This window comes from Mustelus asterias, chromosome 5 (assembly GCF_964213995.1).
Source record: "Mustelus asterias chromosome 5, sMusAst1.hap1.1, whole genome shotgun sequence".
Lineage (NCBI taxonomy): Eukaryota > Metazoa > Chordata > Chondrichthyes > Carcharhiniformes > Triakidae > Mustelus > Mustelus asterias.
In genome coordinates, this window is record NC_135805.1 from 12,465,487 (window position 1) to 12,487,956 (window position 22,470).

At 45.1% G+C, this 22,470-nt stretch overlaps 1 protein-coding gene across 10 annotated transcripts in view; it reads left to right on the forward strand.

Moving 5' to 3' along the window:
* disp1 (dispatched homolog 1 (Drosophila)) overlaps positions 1-22,470 on the forward strand; it is a 390,670-nt gene that overhangs the window by 340,135 nt on the left and 28,065 nt on the right. For all 10 annotated transcript variants that reach the window (XM_078212185.1, XM_078212187.1, XM_078212182.1 and 7 more), the window contains one exon: positions 20,486-20,515. In XM_078212185.1, coding sequence (XP_078068311.1) covers positions 20,486-20,515 — 30 coding nt within the window. The remainder of the gene's footprint in view (positions 1-20,485; positions 20,516-22,470) is intronic.

Here is a 22,470-nt window from a genome sequence, read left to right on the forward strand (position 1 = left end):
TGGGAAGTTCCGAAGAACAAAGGGACCTTGGCATGTTTGTCCATAGATCTCTGAAGGTAGAAAGGCAGGTAAATAGGGTGGTGAAACAGGCATATGGCACACTCACCTTTATCAATCAGGATATAGATTACAAAAACAGAGAGGTCACGATGGAGTTGTATAGAACTTTGGTGAGGCCACAGCTGGAGTACTGTGTGCAGTTCTGGTCACCACATTATAGGAAGGAGGTGAACGCAATGGAGGGGGTGCAGAGGAGATTCACCAGGATGTTGCCTGGGATGGAACATTTAAGTTATGAAGAGAGGTTAGATAGGCTTGGGTTGTTTCCTCTGGAGCAGAGAAGACTGAGGGGCGACCTGATTGAGATATTCAAGATTATGAGGGGTGTGGATAGGGAGCAGCTGTTGTCTTTAATTGGGTCAGATATAAGGGGACATGAGTTAAAAGTGAGGAGTGGGAGGTTTGGGGGGATTTGAGGAATAATGTTTTTACTCAGACGGTGGTGACGGTCTGGAATACACTGCCTGGGAGGGTGGTGGAGGCGGGATGCCTCACATCCTTTAAAAAGTACCTGAATGAGTACTTGGCACGCCATAACCAAGAATGGCCTACTTCTGCTCTTGCGTCTTCTGGTCTTAAGGGAGGGAGATACCCGAGGAGTTCTCAACACCAATTTCGAGTTCCATGAAGTCTCCTGGCATCAGATCAAACAAGGGAAAGGAAACCTCTTGCTGGTGACCTTGTACTGTCTCCTCTCAGCTGATGAATCAGTACTCCTCCATACTGAACATCACTTGGAAGAAGCACTGAGGTTGTCATAGGGACAGAATGTACTCTCGATGGGGGACTTCAGTGTCCATTGAGTCTGCTCTGCCATTCAATGAGATCATGACCAATCTGATACAATCCTCAACTCCACTTTCTTGTCATATCCCCATAACCCTTGATTCCCTTTCTAATGAAAAATCTCTCTATCTCAGCCTCAAACATACTTAACGACCCAGCCGCTACAGCTCTCCACGCTAAAAACATTACTACCCTCCCAATTGAATACCACTGTGCTGTCAGCTCTGTTGAGTTTGTCCTGTCTGTGGGGCAGGATATATCCAGTGATGGTGATGGTGGTGTTTGGGACATTATCTGTAAGGTATGATTCTGTGAGAGTGACTCGGTAACACCAATACTGACCGAGTTGGCCAGGTCCTAAGGAACACAGCTGCTAGACTGGGACTGCGGCAAGTGGTGAAAGAACCAAGAAGAGGGGAGAAACCTAATTGATCGTGTCCTCTCCAATCTACCTGTCACAGATGCATCTGTTCATGACTTTATTGATATGAGTGACCACAGCACAGTACTTGTGGTGACAAAGCCCCATCTTCACATTGAGAATACCCTCCAGTATGTTATGTGGCACAGCCACCATGCTGAATGGGATAGATTTCAAACTGATCTAGCTACTCTAAACTATCCATGAGGCACATCAGCAGCAGCAGCATTGTACTCGACCACAATCTGCAACCTCATGGCCTGGCATATCCCCCACTCTACCATTACCACAGAGCCAGGGGATTAACCCTGTCTCAGTGATGAGTTTTATTGGGTATGCCATGAGCAACACCACCAGCCATACCTAAAAATGAGATGTCAACCTGGTGAAGCTACAACACACGATTACTTGTGTGTCAAATAACATAAGCAGCAAGTAATAGACAGAGCTAAGCAATCCCATAATCTAAGCTCTGTAGTCCCGTCACTTCGAATCGTGAATAGTGGTGGATAATTAAACAACAACAGGAGGAGGCTCCACAAATATCCTCAATGATGGAGGAGCCCAGCATATCAGTGCAAATGATAAGGCTGAAGCATTCGCAAAGCCATATTCAGCCAAAAGTGGCAAGTGGGTGTCCCATCTAGGCCTTCTCCAACATCACAGATGCCAGTCTTCAGCCAATCTGATTGACTCCATGTGATATCGAGAAACAAGTGAATGCACTGGATAATGCAAAGGCCACAGGCCTTTCTGATTATTCATACCCGCAAAGATGATGATTCAGTGATAGTAATGTCATTACAAAACAAAGAACAGTCCAGCACAGGAACAGGCCTTTTGGCCCTTCAAGCCTGCACCGATCACATTTACCTATCTAAGCCAACTGCTTATATCCTTTATTCCCTGTTTGTTCATATGCCTATTGAGATAAGTCTTAAATGTGGCTAACATAACTGCCTCAACCATCTCACTTGGCAGTGCATTCCAGGCCACCCCCACTCTCTGTAAAAAAGCTTCCCCCGCACATCTTCACTGAACCTTTCCCCCCTTATCTTGAAATTGTGCCCCCTTATAATAGTCATTTCTGCCCTGGGAAAAAGCTTCCAACTGTTCACCCTATCGATACCTCTCATAATTTTATTAACTTCTATCAGGTCATCCCTCAGCTTCTGTCTTTCCAGGGAGAACATTCATAGTTTAATTCAATCTCTTCAGATTTTATAGCTTCAGTGATACTGGCCACTTATCAGCCCAAGCCTGAACATGTCCAGAACTTGCTGCATATGACTATAGTGTCTAGAGTTGTGAATGATAGTGAACGTTGTTTAATCACCAGTGGACAACCCCTATTCTGATCTTATGATGGAGGGAACATTGTTGAAGAAGCATTTGCAGGTGGTTGGGCCTAGGAAACTAATCAGAGGAAGTCCTGCAGTGATGTCCTGGGACTGAGATGATGGGTCAACAACAATAGAAACATACATAGAAAATAGAAACAGGAGTAGGCCATTCAGCCCTTCGAACCTGCTCCGTCATTATTATGATCATGCTTGATCATGAAAGTCAATATCTTTTTTTATCCATTCGTGGCATATGGGCATCCCCGGCTGGTCAGTATTTATTGCCCATCCCTAGTTGGGAGTCAACCACATTGCTGTGGCTCTGGAGTCGCATGTAGGCCAGACCAGGTAAGGACGGCAGATTTTCTTCCTATAGGACATTAGTGAACCAGATGGATTTTTCTGACAAACGACAATGGTTTCATGGTCATCAGTAGATTCTTAATTCCAAATTTATTTTACTGCATTCAAATTCCGCCATCTCCGTGACAGGATTCGAACCCGAGTCCCCAGAACATTAGCTGAGTTTCTGATTCATAGTCTAGCGTTAATACCACTAGCCCATGGCCTCCCCCCACAAGCACAACCATCTTCCTTTCTGTGGTGTGACTCTAACCAATGGAGAGTTTCCCCCAGTTCCCATTGAGTTCAGTTTTGCTTGTGCTCCTTGATGTCACACTCAGTCAAATCTTTACATCACGGGCAGTCAGATTCACCTCGCATTAAAAATATTGTAAATTATGCACTTTCTTTGACCACTTGCTTAATAGTTGTAAACATCTGATTGACTAAATGGGATGCTTGGAAGTGAGTGACCATCTTCCAGGAATAACAGCAATCAGAGTTAGTTTCCCCACTGTGCTAGTTTTCATAAATATAAGGCCTTGATAGTTTTGAACTGGGGCCTACTAGGAAATCTGGCATAATTTAATGCTGAACCAGCATTAATACAGCACTGAAAGTGGCTTAAGCACAACTGTTGAAAACTTGGAGAGAGCTCCGGATGATAAACTGGTCAGCAATGTCTGATTTTCTTTCTTAAGGAACCTAGGGAAAAGGCAGAGGCCCTGAGAACAAAATGCCAGAAAGGATGAAAAGCACAGAAGATGTAATAAATCAGGATTAGTATTCGTGATTAGAAGATGAGTCATCGGGTCAAGAAGGAGATGATGTTTTTAATCTGCCAGTTGCAGTTAGCTCAGGACACCCGAATGCCGTGTAGGAGCTTGGAATCTGGGGGATTGCACCTAATCTCCAACTCTAGCCAATCCAAGGATTATGAAGCTGGCAAACGTTCGGTTACTTGTATCTAATCATTTGTAGTCCACTGTCAGGGTTGAAGAAGTCCAGATGGAGAGGTTAGTGCAGTGATGGACAGCACATTTAATACACTTTATACGTTTCAATAGATTTTCATTACATTGCTCATGTTTAATCAGAGGATTTGGTCTTTTATAAGGATAGAATATTATATTGTATCGTCATAGAGCCACGCAGCACTCGAGGTCACTCAGTCCATCATTTCTGTGCCAGCTCTTTATCCAACTGCTTTTTCCCCAGAGCTTGGCAATTTTCCCCTTCAAGTATTTATCCCCCTTTTGAAAGTCGTCTGCTACTGATAACATCTTACTGTGTATACACAAAATTTTCATTATCCCCCTCTGGCTCTTTTACCAATTAACATAAATCTGTGGACTCTGCTTGCTGACTCTGCTGCCACTAGAAACAACGTCTCCCCATTTATTTTATTAAAACCCCTCATGATTTTGGACACTTCTGTTAAATCGCCCTTTAACCTTTCCTTCTCAATGGAGAACAACTCCAGCTTCACCAGTCTCTCTGCATAACTGGAGTCCTTCATTCTTGGTATCATATTAATAATCTTTGCACCCCATACAAGGTTTTCCTCCCTAAAGTGTGGTGCCCAGAATTGGACACACTACTGCAGCTGGAGCCTAACCAGTGACTTATAATTATTCAGCATAGCTTCCTCGTTTTTGTGCTTTGTATATGTTTATAACGCTGAGGTCAAGTATGCTTTTTAACATGTCATGAATAATGTATAAGGTGCTCTAATGCCAGAAAATCTAGTCACTGTAACCACTGGGTATGGCCAAAAGTTCGTTTTGCAGTCGGAGTCCTGGGTTTTTTCCCTTTTAGTGTAGTTACTAAAGTCAGGTATTCCTGCTCCTCCAGCACCTTGTTGTGTTGACATCTAGTGTTAGTGTAGCAGTGACCTCTTTTTATTAGATTAACATTTTGTGCAGTTTGTACACCGTACATTTTTACAAGTTTTCCATTTGTGTATCAACCATCCCTTAAGTTCTAAATGACTCTGTGGATAAAGTTCTTATAAAGCTGAAAATAGTCCATTCATTTGATTTGAATAATTGTTGAATTGAAACAAAGCTCCTACAGAATGACACAAAGTACACGTTTGGTTTTGTTCTCCCCTCCTCTCTAAAAATACTGGTTAATTGTTGTTCAGTTTGGCTCCTGTATCTTTCCAAAGTACCAGTACAGGCATGATGGACCAAATAGTCTCATTCCGTACTGCATGATTCTATAAAGTGTCCATCGTTCACGTGTGAGGTTAGACAATAGGCATTAAAAAGCTCATTGCAAACAGGCTCAATCCTATCCTTGCCCGATATCACTGTGGAAGAGGAAAGCAGCGGTGAATGTGACGTAGCATCAATATGAGCTATTCTCCTGATTTGTGCTAAGTTTGGGGCTCGTTCTCCCCATGTCTGCATGGATTTCCTCCAGATACTCCGATTTCCTCCCAGGGTCCTAAGATGTGTAGGGTTAGCTCTATTAGCCATGGAGCAGGAGCCATACCAAGCTGTGATACAACCAGGAAGAATGCTTTCTATGGTGCATATTGGCAAGAAGATGTACAGGAGTTTAAGATGCTGACCCCGCAGCCTGCATGTGGCGAATGACAAACCAAAATGGGTCTAAAACCATGTGAAGTAGAAAGCTGGTTTCAAGCTAAAGATTGTAAAGTTTGATAACTTGTCAAATATGATATGGGGGAAGCGTTTTTACACAGCAGGTGGTAAGGATTTGGAATGCACTGCCTGAGATTGTGGTGGCGACAGGTTCAAATGAAGCATTTAAAAGGGAACTAAACTGTTATCTGAAAAAGAAGAATGTGCAGGGTTACGGGCAGTAGGTGGGGGGAATGGTACAAGATGAGTTTGCATTCAGAGAGTCAGTGCAGGGTCAGATAATCGGCTTCTTTCTGCACCATCCTGATTTTGTGGTTCCGTGCTGTTGCAACGGAATTCAGTGAAAAGCTGAAGAGGAATAAGAAATCCGTCCTGGAGAAGATGTCCAAGACCATGAGAATAGGGACCAGCAAGTAGAAAAGCATGTCTCGGAACCGGCCCTTGAAAATAGTCAGAATATCTACATTGTCACCAGAAATACAATGCGTATATACACGTGCACTTAAATGGGCCAAATCAAACCCCGAGCTCAGTAAAGATTTCAGAGCAACACTCGTGTAGCTGCTTTATGGAAGGAAAATGTTTACTGTTAGATCAGAAGGCCAAGATCACTCAGAAATTACCAAAAGCCGTCAACATCAAAATGACCGGTTCCCAATAATTCATCCTTAGACAGCAGCAAAAACATCGTCACATTGGCAACACAGAAATTCCAATCTGCCCAACATCCAAACTGCGGAGTTAAAAGTTTCAAAAGCAGTTCTAATGAAAACCAGAGGACTTGAGAAGACAGGATTTGCATTGGTATTAGCCTGCATGGCTAACAAAACACAATTAAAACTTGTGGTAATTTTCTAATGTAAAACCATAGCAAAAATCAAGTTCCTACAGGAATCATTATACATGCCCATGGTTGGATGGACGAGGATGGAGTGAAGGTGTGGATTGATAACATATAGAATAGGTGCCTATGCAAAGGACTTATTGGGGTGAGTCATGTTCAGATCCCATATACAGATCAAGAAGCACGGTAGCACAGTGGTTAGTGCTGCTGCTTCACAGCTCCAGGGTCCCGGGTTCGATTCCCGGCTCGGGTCACTGTCTGTGTGGAGTTTGCACATTCTCCTCATGTCTGCGTGGGTTTCCTCCGGGTGCTCTGGTTTCCTCCCACAGTCCAAAGATGTGCGGGTTAGGTTGATTGGCCAGGTTAAAAATTGCCCCTTAGAGTCCTGGGATGCGTAGGTTAGAGGGATTAGCGGGTAAATATCTGGGGATAGGGCCTGGGTGGGATTGTGGTCGGTGCAGACTCGATGGGCCGAATGGCCTCCTTCTGCACTGTAGGGTTTCTATGATTTCTATGATTTCTTCTGTGAAATAATACCCAAATTGCAGTTATATCAGGGGGTCTAACATCCCTCGTTCAACCTTTGGATGTGTACCTTCTGTGGAAATATGCATATCTTGTTTGATGGTTTGTGTGGTTTTGTTATGAATGAATTTGATTAACTCTTCGCATCAGATGCCGAGGACAATGATTTTGACAGTTTTTAAGGCATTTTGATTTGTGGTTAAACATATTCTTGTAGAATTACTTCATTCAATAAAACATGTCACGTTGATGTAATTTGAATTACCGATTTTTTAAAAATCACACTTCAAAATGGCAATCACCCACTCCAACACCGGTGATTAACATTTTATACTTGGTGTGTAAGTCCTGTTTTTGGAAGGATTTCTCAAGACTTCCAGGTTTGACTTATACATCACAATCTATGGTATGTGAATATTAAAGGTAGCATTGATTTTCTGCTGTTCCCTTTACCACTTTGCAGCTTTGATCGAACCTTCCACAATGATTTTAAATTGACCAGGGTGGTCTCAGCTCTGAGAAATTGAGTAGGAACTGGCCTCAAACTTTATACATTGTGCACATGCATAACAACATTATACATTGGAATTCAAACAAAGACCTTGTCCTATGCTTTATAGATTTGTAATCAATCAGTTTTAGACAGGGTAATGCTGAACTATTTATTTTTGCCCACATCATTTTTCTCTTGCAAGAGGTTCTTCTTTTGTGCTTGCCAACCTTGTTCCCTGGGGTGCAGTTTCATGGCCACCAGCTATCTCATACCTCATTCACAGGCATTATTCATGGATTGCTGGGGATCCCTGATGATGTGGAGATGCCGGCGTTGGACTGGGGTAAACACAGTAAGAAGTTTAACAACACCAGGTTAAAGTCCAACAGGTTTATTTGGTAGCAAAAGCCACACAAGCTTTCGAGGCTCTAAGCCCCTTCTTCAGGTGAGTGGGAATTCTGTTCACAAACAGAACTTATAAAGACACAGACTCAATTTACATGAATAATGGTTGGAATGCGAATACTTACAACTAATCCAGTCTTTAAGAAACAAAACAATGGGAGTGGAGAGAGCATCAAGACAGGCTAAAAAGATGTGTATTGTCTCCAGACAAGACAGCCAGTGAAACTCTGCAGGTCCACGCAACTGTGGGAGTTACAAATAGTGTGACATAAACCCAGTATCCCGGTTGAGGCCGTCCTTGTGTGTGCGGAACTTGGCTATCAGTTTCTGCTCAGCGACTCTGCGCTGTCGTGTGTCGCGAAGGCCGCCTTGGAGAACGCTTACCCGAATATCAGAGGCCGAATGCCCGTGACCGCTGAAGTGCTCCCCAACAGGAAGAGAACAGTCTTGCCTGGTGATTGTCGAGCGGTGTTCATTCATCCGTTGTCGCAGCGTCTGCATAGTTTCCCCAATGTACCATGCCTCGGGACATCCTTTCTTGCAGCGTATCAGGTAGACAACGTTGGCAGAGTTGCAAGAGTATGTACCGTGTACCTGGTGGATGGTGTTCTCACGTGAGATGATGGCATCTGTGTCGATGATCCGGCACGTCTTGCAGAGGTTGCTGTGGCAGGGTTGTGTGGTGTCTTGGTCACTGTTCTCCTGAAGGCTGGGTAGTTTGCTGCGGACAATGGTCTGTTTGAGGTTGTGCGGTTGTTTGAAGGCAAGAAGTGGGGGTGTGGGGATGGCCTTGGCGAGATGTTCGTCTTCATCAATGACATGTTGAAGGCTCTGGAGGAGATGCCTGATGAGGCAGATCTTCCACCTTTGTCCAACAGTGACTTAAGTCCCGAGTCCAACAGAGGATTGGTCATGATCGCAGCGGTGATGAGTCCATTTCAGGTTGTTGCCTTATTACCATTAATATAATTGTCAGAAATGACAGATGGGAGGTGAGGGAGTTTGTTTTAAAACATAGCAAGTTATGATCTGGAATGCACTGCCTGAAAGGGCAACAGAAGCAGATTTAAAAATAAGATTCAAACAGGTAGTGGATAAATACTTGAAAAGGGAAGATTTCTGAACTTTGGGGAAAGAGTAGGTGCCTAAGGCTAAGAGAGTAGCTCTTTAAAGAGCCAGCATGGGGCCGATAGGCTGAATGGCCTCCTTCTGCACCGTGTTCTGGGAAGAAATCACAAGAGGCATTGAAAAAGCTAGTCTTCTCATTCACCATGACAGAATAGAAGAGGAAGTGGATTCACAAAGTTAAGTACGGATAATGTTTCTCTTGCTCGTGTTTTATACAAACCGATTTCTTGACCAACATGACATCTGACCACTTCCTGAGAGACTCCAGGAGTGGGTCAGTATTTACCGTGGGTATCCGGGAGTGGGTCAGTATTTACAGTGGGTATCCGGGAGTGGGTCAGTATTTACAGTGGGTATCCGGGACTGGATCAGTATTTACAGTGGGTCTCCGGGAGTGGGTCAGGATTTACAGTGGGTGTCCGGGAATGGGTCAGTATTTACAGTGGGTGTCCGGGAGTGGGTCAGGATTTACAGTGGGTATCCGGGAGTGGGTCAGGATTTACAGTGGGTATCCGGGAATGGGTCAGGATTTACAGTGGGTATCCGGGAATGGGTCAGCATTTACAGTGGGTATCCGGGAATGGGTCAGGATTTACAGTGGGTATCCGGGAATGGGTCAGTATTTACAGTGGGTGTCCGGGAGTGGGTCAGGATTTACAGTGGGTATCCGGGAGTGGGTCAGTATTTACAGTGTGTATCCGGGAGTGGGTCAGTATTTACAGTGGGTGTCCGGGAGTGGGTCAGTATTTACAGTGGGTGTCCGGGAGTGGGTCAGTATTTACAGTGGGTGTCCGGGAGTGGGTCAGTATTTACAGTGGGTATCCAGGAATGGGTCAGGATTTACAGTGGGTGACCGGGAGTGGGTCAGTATTTACAGTGGGTGTCCGGGAGCGGGTCAGTATTTACAGTGGGTGTCCGGGAGTGGGTCAGTATTTACAGTGGGTATCCAGGAATGGGTCCGGATTTACAGTGGGTATCCGGGAATGGGTCAGTATTTACAGTGGGTGTCCGGGAGTGGGTCAGTATTTACAGTGGGTATCCCGGGAGTGGGTCAGTATTTACAGTGGGTATCCAGGAATGGGTCAGTATTTACAGTGGGTGTCCGGGAGTGGATCAGTATTTACAGTAGGTATCCGGGAGTGGGTCAGGATTTACAGTGGGTGTCCGGGAGTGGGTCAGTATTTACAGTAGGTATCCGGGAGTGGGTCAGGATTTACAGTGGGTGTCCGGGAGTGGGTCAGTATTTACAGTGGGTGTCCGGGAATGGGTCAGTATTTACAGTGGGTGTCCGGGAGTGGGTCAGTATTTACAGTGGGTGTCCGGGAGTGGGTCAGTATTTACAGTGGGTGTCCGGGAGTGGGTCAGTATTTACAGTGGGTGTCCGGGAGTGGGTCAGTATTTACAGTGGGTGTCCGGGAGTGGGTCAGTATTTACAGTGGGTGTCCGGGAGTGGGTCAGTATTTACAGTGGGTGTCCGGGAGTGGGTCAGTATTTACAGTGGGTGTCCGGGAGTGGGTCAGTATTTACAGTGGGTATCTGGGAGTGGGTCAGTATTTACAGTGGGTATCCGGGAGTGGGTCAGTATTTACAGTGGGTGTCCGGGAGTGGGTCAGTATTTACAGTGGGTGTCCGGGAGTGGGTCAGTATTTACAGTGGGTATCTGGGAGTGGGTCAGTATTTACAGTGGGTGTCCGGGAGTGGGTCAGTATTTACAGTGGGTATCTGGGAGTGGGTCAGTATTTACAGTGGGTGTCCGGGAGTGGGTCAGTATTTACAGTGGGTATCTGGGAGTGGGTCAGTATTTACAGTGGGTGTCCGGGAGTGGGTCAGTATTTACAGTGGGTATCCGGCAGTGGGTCAGTATTTACAGCGGGTATCCGGGAGTGGGTCAGTATTTACAGCGGGTATCTGGGAGTGGGTCAGTATTTACAGCGGGTATCTGGGAGTGGGTCAGTATTTACAGTGGGTGTCCGGGAGTGGGTCAGTATTTACAGTGGGTATCTGGGAGTGGGTCAGTATTTACAGTGGGTATCTGGGAGTGGGTCAGTATTTACAGTGGGTATCTGGGAGTGGGTCAGTATTTACAGTGGGTGTCCGGGAGTGGGTCAGTATTTACAGTGGGTATCTGGGAGTGGGTCAGTAATTACAGTGGGTGTCCGGGAGTGGGTCAGTATTTACAGTGGGTATCTGGGAGTGGGTCAGTATTTACAGTGGGTATCTGGGAGTGGGTCAGTATTTACAGTGGGTGTCCGGGAGTGGGTCAGTATTTACAGTGGGTGTCCGGGAGTGGGTCAGTATTTACAGTGCGTATCTGGGAATGGGTCAGTATTTACAGTGGGTGTCCGGGAGTGGGTCAGTATTTACAGTGGGTGTCCGGGAGTGGGTCAGTATTTACAGTGCGTATCTGGGAATGGGTCAGTATTTACAGTGGGTGTCCGGGAGTGGGTCAGTATGTACAGTGGCGCCTGGACGTGTGTCTGTATTTTTTTCCGGGGGTCTCCGGGAGTGAGTCAGTATTTACAGTGGGTGTCCGGGAGTGGGTCAGTATTTACAGTGGGTGTCCAAGAGTGGGTCAGTATTTACAGCGGGTTTCTGGGAGTGGGTCAGTATTTACAGTGGGTCTCCGGGAGTGGGTCAGTATTTACAGTGGGTGTCCGGGAGTGGGTCAGTATTTACAGTGTGTATCTGGGAATGGGTCAGTATTTACAGTGGGTGTCCGGGAGTGGGTCAGGATTTACAGTGGGTATCCGGGAGTGTGTCAGTATTTACAGTGGGTATCCGGGAGTGGGTCAGGATTTACAGTGGGTATCCGGGAGTGGGTCAGTATTTACAGTGGGTATCCGGGAGTGGGTCAGTATTTACAGTGGGTATCCGGGAGTGGGTCAGGATTTACAGTGGGTATCCGGGAGTGGGTCAGTATTTACAGTGGGTGTCCGGGAGTGGGTCAGTATTTACAGTGCGTATCTGGGAGTGGGTCAGGATTTACAGTGGCGCCTGGACGTGTGCCTGTATTTATTTACAGGGGGTCTCTGAGAATGTGTGAGTGTTTACAGAGTGTATCTGGGCATGTCTTAACATGAACTCTCTGGAACCCCGTGTTTCACAATGTACAGGAGTTTCTCGAAACTGAGACCAATGCCTTGAAGCAACTCTGATATCTTTGTTAGGTTTGTTTTCTACCTCCCTACAGCCACTCCCACTGCCCTCTTCTCTCCCCTCCCCAATAAGAATTGAGATCCACACCTCAGTAGAACAATGTGTCTTCTGAGGGACATGGAGAAAGTGCAGTATCCCATGGCCTTATTAAGGTCCATTGCTCTCCATGTCGTTGTCTCGGAGAGGTGGAGAGTGGATGTGCCTATCCCTTGATGTGTTTGGCGCAGTGGTTAAAACTGGCACATGCTGAGACAGCTGTGCGAGTGAGGCAGCAGCTGTACCTGCTCTTCCTGGCGGCATTCACCCACTTGTCTGAAACAATCAATCACTGTGATTCACTTGCTCATTATTGCATAGCTCAGATAGCTCCATCAATTAAACAGCCGCTTTGAAGTCACTGCCATATTTCACAGTATTCGTAAGGTATGTTTTGAAACATAAACCCCAGGACGGGGTGAAAGTGCCTGAGGAGATTTGATAGCTATACTTATGTAGTCCACCTTCCTTCTCAGACCATTTAAATTGCACTAATTGTGCTGGACACAACTGTGTTTGTCTGTCAGAAAATAAATCTGTCCTTGTTTTTGGTTAATGTTAAGATCTGCACAGACTGCAGGGCTTGGCGTGACTTGCACAGGCTTCTGGGGTCAAGGCAGAAAACTTTAACATAATCCTATAATCTCCAGTTATGGTCTGCTAATGGGGAGTACCCTGGCGAAAACGTCCTGTTCTGTTTTTAAAAATAATTTACTGACTTGCTGTGTGTTCTGGAGGCCCAGATTCGGAGTCTGCCTTTCAAATATAGCATATTGCCAATAGTGGGATCTTCCTGTACACAAATTGAAAGCACATTTCCTAGATTACAACAGTGATTACACTTCAAAAATACTTAAATTGGCAGCAAGGCACTTTGAAATATCTTCAGCCTCCGGCTAAAGAGGATGGCTCAACTTCCCCTTTTGTATTGAATGCACAACTCTTAAGCACAGCCTCCATTGCCCTGACTCCCTCTGAAGGGTTAGCATAAACAGGATGGGCTGAATGTTCTTGTGTCCTATAAACCTCTATGGTTCTCCTGTTGCTTCTATCTTGAGTTCCGTCTAATGCTCAAGCCTCGGTACGTGGTCTCAGGCACCCTTCAAGCAAACTCTCCAGATTTACTAAGCCCCATAGCCAGTTTTCTAACTAGCTTCTCCATTGCATTGCTGCTGTATATTAAACCAATGATAAATACATCCACAAATTGTTCTGCTGAGGAAGACCCCAGATTCAACCGCTACCTTGCTTGAGCAGTAATAAAGATGCTATAAGTGAGCCACTGCTACCATCTGATAGCAATGATGTGGAGATGCCGGCATTGGACTGGAGTGGACACAGTCAGAAGTCTCACAACACCAGGTAGCATGAGCTTTCGGAGTGCTGCTCCTTCATCAGGTGACTCACCTGAGGAAGGAGGAACACTCCGAAAGCTCGTGCTACCAAATAAACCTGTTGGACTTTAACCTGGTGTTGTGAGACTTCTTACTGCATCAGATAGCAAGTATCAGAAATAAGCCTGAAGTTGAGAGCTTTACACCTTCCACCATCCCTCGTCTATGCCTGTGTTCCATCTCATTAGGTATAGTCGTTATACAAAAAGAAAGGATTTATATAGAGCCAGTACAGCCAGTATAGTATTATACTTTGAAATGCAGACATTATTGCAGTGTCGGAAATGCAGCAGTCAATTTATGTGCAGCAAGATCCCACAGGCAGTGTGAATAATTGGAATAATAAAAGTTATATTGAAGATTTAAATGGATGTGTCAATTGTGGTCTCGTCCCTTTGCGATCTTTCTTTATTCACAGCTCCATCTGTTCTCAATTACAGCATTTTTTCTATTTTAATGAAGCCCCTATTTCTGGGTGGCTTGTAGTTTTATGGCATCTTTGTTTGATGAAGCTTCCACCTCCTCCTTTCTGTTTGAATCCCTTTGGTCCTTGTTGACTGTATAACTCTGCAGCTGAGTGTGGAGACGCACAACTTACTCCCAGCCAGATAGTCAGCAGTGAGGACTAGCTTGTTGTGATCATGTTCACTTTGTTAACTACCACCACTTGCCCACTTCCTTGACACAGGAACCGAGTGCCAGTCCCTGCTCTGTCTTAATGGTCACTGCCTGCTTAACTCAGAATTCCTCAAGCTTGTTCTGCCATTCAGTTAGATCATAGCTGATTGTTGGGTCCATTCATTTGTTTGAAGAGACCGAGGGGACTGCACTGGTATGAGTTTTAAAATGGTTTTCTTTTATGGAACAGAACTTAAAAAAATTAACATGACAGAAGCAAAAAGAAAGCGAACTTAGAGACTGGCTTCTAATCCAGACCCTGGAAAAAAAACATGTACTGAGATGAACGGTATCTGAGAACTAAGCTGAACTTGAACACTCTAAAATCAAAATATATTTCAACCCTTACCTTGTTATTTTAAGTGTTTTTCACATGCTGTCTCTGTCTAGAAAAACAACCCTTGCAGCTGTTGTTATGAGAAATTCATTGTTCACCTGCATTGTGTACCCTTCAGGAATGCAGTCAATTTTTAGCTAACCCAGCATGCCTTCTGATTCTACATGTAGTCAAGCTAGCCGCAATTGGTCAGCTTAGCAGAGTTAGTTAACCCTTACACACTGGCATTTAACTCTGTGCATCGGCAGAAATATCTTAAAATGAAGTCTTGCATGGACTGAAACAAACAGTGACACACACACAGAATCCCTCACTGATCTGTATCTTAACTCCAGCTGTAACCCTTAGTACTCTGACCTAACAAAAATCGATTCATATTATTTTGGCGTTTTCAGTTGATTCCAGCCTTTAGGTGGGGAGTGAGTTCCAATTTACACTACCCTTTGTATGATGCTTCCTGACGACACTCCTGAATAGCCTAGCTCTAATTCTAAGGTAATGCCTAAAGCAGAATCTTGTGGATAGCAGGCAGTGGCGTATGTGGAGTTAGCCTCAGAGAGGGAGTCAGCTCCCTGTACAGCTTTCATAACAGTTGTTACACAATTGTTTCTCTGAACTCCTGGACTGGGCACCTTACTAACTTTACAGGTCCAGAGATTCAGAGATCCCTGCACACAACCCAATAAAATATAGTCATGGTGCAAAAAGTAATGCAAAAGACAATGGAATCGAGAGCTAGAATATAAAAGAGAGGACGTTTTGTTGGACCTGGTTAGATCATATCTGGACTGTTGGGCAGCATCCTTCCATCTACACCAATCGTAGGAACCCTGAAGTGTAGAAGGAGACCATTCAGCCCATCAAGTCTGCACTGACTCTTCAACAGAGCATCTTACTCAGGACTTATCCCCATCACCTCACATATTTACTCTGTTAATCCCCCTAACCTACACATCTTGTGACACTAAGAGGCAATTTAACATGGCCAATCCACCTAACCTGCACATCTTTGGACTATGGGAGGAAACCGGAGCACCCGGAGGAAACCCACGCAGACACGGGGAGAACGTGCAAACTCCACACAGACAGTACCCAAGGCTGGAATTGAACCCATGTCCCTGGCGCTGTGAGGCAGTAGTGCTAACCACTGTGCCACTGTGCCACCTTAAGATGATAAACATGCAGCAAATCCACTGGTGATGGGATCATTTCACACGGTTCATTTCTGATGGTTGAAGAATCTAACTTGTAAGAGGCAAGTTCTGCCACAAGTGCAAAATATGAGATGTTTATCACGTATTGTGGGTGTTGCCAAGCTGCTGTAGGCAGCGATTGTCATGGTGACACATGCCACAGATAATGCCGCGATGTCTCTCTGGTGTTGGCTAGTGTCTCCCCGGTGTTGGCTAGTGTCTCCCCTGTGTGGAAATCAATATTTAGGGCCTGTGTGTCGCACTTGCAAGCACCCTTAAACCAGAGCTTTAGGCATCTGACTGGTCTTCTCGCTCCAGCTACCTCCCCATACAACATATGCTGAGGAATGCATCTGTCCTCCATTCTGCAGACATGCCTGAGCTAGCAAAGTTGCCTCTGCTTAATGAGTGCTAGCGGGCACAGAAGATTTGCTTTTTGAAAGAACTTTTGTACGCATGATTTTGTTTTTCAATGAGAAGGTGTGAAGATGGAAATTGTTGCATTTCCTTTCTTAGTAGCTGTAAGTTATCCATGTTTCGCAACCCTGCAGCATGGTGCCAAGAAAACAGGCCTCAGAAGCCAGCACCTTTGTCCAAAGCCTGTTTTTTCATGAGTCAGCCAAAGGTGGTAGTTGCTGTCCCTGTGTGTGTATCTGTCAGAACGGTCCCCAGGTAGTAGAATTTGGTACCCATTTCCAGTGGAATGTTGTGCTCGAGGGCAAACAGCGTGTCCCACAGCCAGAGTTCTCTAGACGCCAACAATGAGGGAGAACAAGTTACAGGCATCGGAGCGACAACCCCTGAAGTCTTTGTGGCTGGGTTTCTGGTGAGTACTATCACCGTGTAGAGGGGTTCTCTGATCAGAGGGTGCTGTACTTGTGTCTTCACTTTCAGTCTGGGCAGCTCCTAGAGCTTGCTGTCTGACCCAGAATGCAGGTATACCCCTTCCAATTCTGCAGAGAAGGGAAAAGACAGGAAGATGGAGAAGAAATGGGGAGCCAATGGCATATCGGTAATGTCACTGAACTAGTAATCCAGAGGCCCAGGCTGTGCCCTGGGGAAATGAGTTCAAATCCCACAGCAGCTGGTGGAATTTTAAAAATGTCATTAATAAATCTGGAATATGAAGCTAGCCTCAATAACGGTGGCCATGAAACCATCTTCAATTGTTGTAAAGGGTTGTAAGGGTGAGCTTCCTGGCTGCAGGTGGAGTGGAGGAAAGAGAGAACAGGGGAAAATAGTACTAGTATGATTGAGAGTTGGCTGCTTTTGGATGCTGCAACACTCCTGGATTCTGTAAACGAAAAGGAACCTGAATTCCAGGCCCTGACGGCTATTCAGTGACTCTGGCCATGGAGAGAGAGAATAAGAATTGGGGGTCTCCTTACATAGTGGAATAGCTACATACGAACACAATATACCTCGAGGGCTGCCTGTGGATCCAGTATGAAGCTGTAGCAGGAGGACATGGGGCGGCACAGTGGTTAGCACTGCTGCCCCACAGCGCCAGGGACCCTGGTTCAATTCCGGCCTCGGGTGACTGTCTATGTAGAGTTTACATGTTCTCCCCTTGCCTGCGTAGGTTTCCTCCAGGTGTTCTGGTTTCCTCCCATGCTCCAAAGATGTGAGGGTTAGGTTGATTGGCCATGCTAAATTGCCCCTTAGTGTCCCAAGATGTGTAGGTTAAGGGGATTAGCAGGGTAATTCCATGGGGTTACGGGGATAGGGGCTGGGTGCGATTGTGGTCGGTGCAGACTCGATGGGCCAAATGGCCTCCTCCTGCACTGTAGGGATTCTCTGATTCTATGTTTCGTGGGAAGTGGGAAATGAGAGTGGAAATTGGAATGTCTGTTTTAATCTCCATTGCACAAGTATAGGGCTCAGTTCCAAGTTCCAAGTGCAGTGTACCAGTTGGCCTCACCCTTGTAATACATCACGCAGCATTCATATGCAAACGTTTACAGGTTTAGTATATTTCTGCCAGTCCACACACACTCTTTAAGGCAGTGGAGCCAGCCAGCCACCAGTAGGTCTGCTTCAAGTTTCAGTGCTGCAGTAGTGAGCAGCAGTGGGTAAAATCTGCAGCCGCTCAGGTTTTTAAACTGGGAAGGTAAAGGCAGCAGTCTCCCTGTTAGACAAGCTGGGACTCGATCAACAGCTGATTCACTCTGTTTGTACAGCTGAGATAAAGATTGTCTCAACATAGGTTACAGCATACACCAGGGGATTTGGGGACTCTTGGAAATTTATTTAACAATTATTGCTGCTTCTAAAAACAGATGGTAAATTACACTATTCCCAAACTGCAACTGTAACCCTACTGAGGGGGGCCAAAAATACCAAACTTTTTCTCCAGTTACTGCCAGGTTTCTCTGCTAAAACAAGCCCATTCCCACTGCGATACAAGCAAAATACTGTGTCAGAGATCATTGGGTAACAGCAATCTTAAGGCACACTCGGTCGACACTTAACACAAACAGCGCTGGACACCATGCATCCAATGCAAGGTCTTTAATTACTTGCGCACAAATAATTGGGATGGCTGGAGCAGTTCTGACATTACAGAGAAACAGCTCAGCCGTTATAGTCAATTACAGCAAATCAGGAACAAGAGATTTTTCACATCTTTCATTCACACACACATTTGCCAATTAAATCCCCGTTTTTCGTCTTTTCTCATTCGATGAAAAATTGACTTCTGCTAATCCTTTATTTGCATAGCACATCCCCATTTCTTGCCTTTGGTATTTGTTATGGAAAAAATCTGGTCTTGCTCACCCTCTGGTGAAGGCCGAAAAAGGAAAATGTTATGGGCCTACACAAAATAGCAGAGACTGGCTCCTTTTGAAGGTCAGTAAGCTGATAAACATTTTCCACTGCTGCACAGAGAAAGCATGACATTTTAATTTGAACACTTTAACTTCCGCACAATTTAACTTCCAAACTATGAAACTTCAATCTGAACACTTTAACTTCCCCAACTGCACATCCCTGCAATCCAAAATGAAAATGGAAAATGCTGGAAACACTCAGCAGGGCTAACAGCATCTGTGGAGAGAGAAACAAAGTTAACATTTTAGGGCAAGGAGCTTCCTTCAGTGCGTTGTTCTCATTTAGAGTCATGGAGGTTTACAGCATGGAAACAGGCCCTTCGGCCCAACTTGTCCATGCCGCCCTTTTTTTTTAAACCCCTAAGCTAATCCCAATTGCCCGCATTTGGCCCATCTCCCTCTATACCCATCTTATCCATGTAACTATCTAAATGCTTTTTAAAAGACAAAATTGTACCCGCCTCTACTACTACCTCACCACCCTGTGTGTGAAGAAATTGCCCCTCTGGACACTTTTGTATCTCTCCCCTCTCACCTTAAACCTATGCCCTCTAGTTTTAGACTCCCCTACCTTTGGGAAAAGATATTGACTATCTTCCTTCATTATTTTATAGACCTCTATAAGGTCACCCCTCAGCCTCCTATGCTCCAGAGAAAAAAGTCCCAGTCTATCCAGCCTCTCCTTATTTGACGCAATGCTCCTGATCAGATCTATATCTGCCCTTTCTCTCTTTATCCAAACAATGTGGAGCCCCTTTCTCAGCCCTAACTAACTCAGAGCAACTATTCAACACAGACCAGGGATGAGCCTCCTGGTCCGTAGAGCCACCAGACAGTGTGACAATAATGCTTTCCTGTTCACCTTTGCTTCCTTCATTTTACCATTTGGTTCTGGAACTCCCTCCCAGAACCTATCAGTCTCTCTCCTCCTTTACAAACCTCCTCAATTTCAACCTCTTTGACTCAGTGTCAACTTCTGTCTGATAACTGCTTCTGTGGAATTGCCTTAGGATCATTGGGCGTGATCTAACCTGCTTCTCATGCCACGCTCCCACTGCAACGAGGTCGGAGAATTTGGCGGCCAGCCAAATCTTCGTTCACTGTGGCAGGATGGCAAAATGCTGCCGGCATGAGCGGTGGTAAGATACCAGTTACTATGTTAAATGTGCTATATAAATGCAAGTTGTTGTTGTAATATTGGAACACTGGTTTTGAGCAATAGAGATCTGATTTGTGGTTATCCAGTACTGTATTGCCAATCTGGCAGTCACAAATGTTAAGTACTATTACAGAAGGGAAGATGTCACATGAACCTTCCCACAAGAAGGGAGGGAGATTAGAGAGAGTTCCCATTGGATTACTGTCAACCATCATCTAATGGTAACTTTCAGAGGGCCTGGGTGTAAATTGTTGGTCTAGCCTCTCTACCTGGGTAAAACATGGGGAGGGCAGGGAAGTTGAAGGGAGATGTCATCTTGTGGTAATGTCACTGGACTAGTAATCCAGAGACCCAGGCTAATGCTTTGGTAATCCCACCACGGCATCTGATGGAATTTAAATTTAAATGAATCTTGAATATAAAGTTGGTGACCATGACAACTATTATGGATTGTGTAAAAACCTGTCTGGTGCTTTAATGTCTTTTCGGAAAGGAAATCTGTCAGCCTTACCTGGTCTATGTGACTCCAGAGCCACAGCAATGTGCTTCACTCTTAACTGCCCTGGCAAACTACTCAGCTCAAGGACAACTAGGGATGGACAACAAATACTGGCTGTGACCCCAATAACCACCATCCCATGAAAGAATGGAGAAAAGAAGTGGGGAGATGTGTTTTTTTTAAATAGTGAGCACATTTTAGTATTTGGGTTTAACATTACTTATTTCTGTGCTTTTCTTTCAGACCTCCAAGGCCCTTCCGATTTCCTCGAAGGTGAGTAACTTAAAGAATTAGCATTTCTGCCAAAGGTGCCTTGTACCAGACCCCAAACATAACGGGGCTCCCAGCCAGTTACAATCTGAGACCCCGAGCGTATTGTGGAGCAGTGTCTTGGGTCTGCTTAACTGGTGGTATTATTATGAACTCAGCAGAGACCGATAACTTTAAAAAAAGATTCAAACTCTCAGTTATTAGCTGAAAGAATGATCGACAAGATTTACATTTGAAAACTTTTATTGTAATAAATGACTAAAATTGGTATTTTCTTTTTGTAGTCAATTTATATTTTAAATTAGAAAAAGATATATTTCTCCTTGATGCTTACCACATGTTGTACTCTCTGCAGAATGACTGTCTTTATAGCAAACAGTCCACAGTTGCCTGCAGCCTCCAATGGATTTTCTTCCTTTATTACTTTCCCAGCTGGGTAATGTCAAATCCGAGACTGACTTTTATTGCAAGGGTTAGACTGCAACTTCCTTCACACTAGCTCAAGCTAGGTGAATCTTCCAGCCCCCTTTAAATCCTCATGAACGTGGTCACCTCAGTCTGAGTGCAAGCTCTCATCAGCTCTCTGTGTGGTGAACAGTGGAGTGAGTATTTTCTATGCTTCAGGTGCAGAACTGGCTGCCTCTGAGTCTTTCTCTCTGCTTCTCAGATGGCTGCAGGCCACCCCAAGCCCAACTGTTTTCTGTCTGCGATGCTCATAGGGAAGCCCGTAACCTAATCTCAAATATGATTTCCTCTTCCCCATGGCAGTGTGAAACACATCAGTCTTGTATCTAGGTAGAAATACTGATTATCTATCTTTGATCCCAACTCCTTTAATCATAGGGGTCAACGGCACAGAAAACACCCTTTGGCCCATAGCATCTGCGCCAGTCAAAATCAACCACCTAACTATTCTAATCCCATTCTCCAACACTTGGCCCCTAGCCTTGTAAGTCTTGACATCGCAAGTGTACATCTAAATATTTCTTAATTGTTGTGAGGCTCCTGCCTCCACCACCCTTTCAGGTAGAGTTCCAGACTCTCACTACCCTCTGGGTGAAAAAGCTTTTCCTCATATCCCCTCTAAACCTCCTGCCCCTTACCATAAGTCTATTCCCTCTAGTCATTGATCCCTCCACTACAGGGAAAAGTTTCTTCCTGTCTATTCTATCTGTGCCCCTCATAATTTTATACATCTCAATCATGTCTCTCCTCCCCTTCAGTCCCTTCTGCCCCAAGGAATCAATCCCAGTCTATCTAATTTCTCTTCATTATTAAAACTTTACAACCCAGGCAACTTCCTGGTAAATCTCCTCTACACCCTTTCCAGTGCCATCACCTCTGTCCTGTGACCTAACCAACAGTGCCAGCATAACCTCTATGCATCGGCTAATAATGGCAAGTACACCATAAGCCTCCTTAACCAATTTATCCATCTGTCCTGCGACCTTAAGGAACCAGTGTACATGCACACCAAGGTCCCTCTGATCCTTGCTGCACCCCAGTGTCCTGCATCACGTATTCCCTTGCCTTGTTTGTCCTGCCCAAGTGCATCACCACACACTTATCCAGATTGAATTCCATTTGCTACTGATCAGGCCATCTGACCAGCCCATCAATATCCTCCTGTAATGTAAGGCTTTCCTCCTCACTACTTACCACACCACCAATTTTCATATCATCCGCGAACTTCCTGATCAACCCTCCTACAAAAAAGTCTAAATCATTTATATAAACCACAAATAGCAAGGGCCCCAACACTGATCCCTGAGGGAGCCCACTGGACACAGTCTTCCAGTCAGAAAAACACACCATGATCATCACCCACTGCTTCCTGCCACTCAACTAATTCTGGATCCAATTTGCCAACTTTCCTTGTTTCTAACCCAACACCTACAACACTTTTCTGAGACTCAGGGTCTACTCATGGTAAACTCAGAGACTGCTCCTGTTGGCAT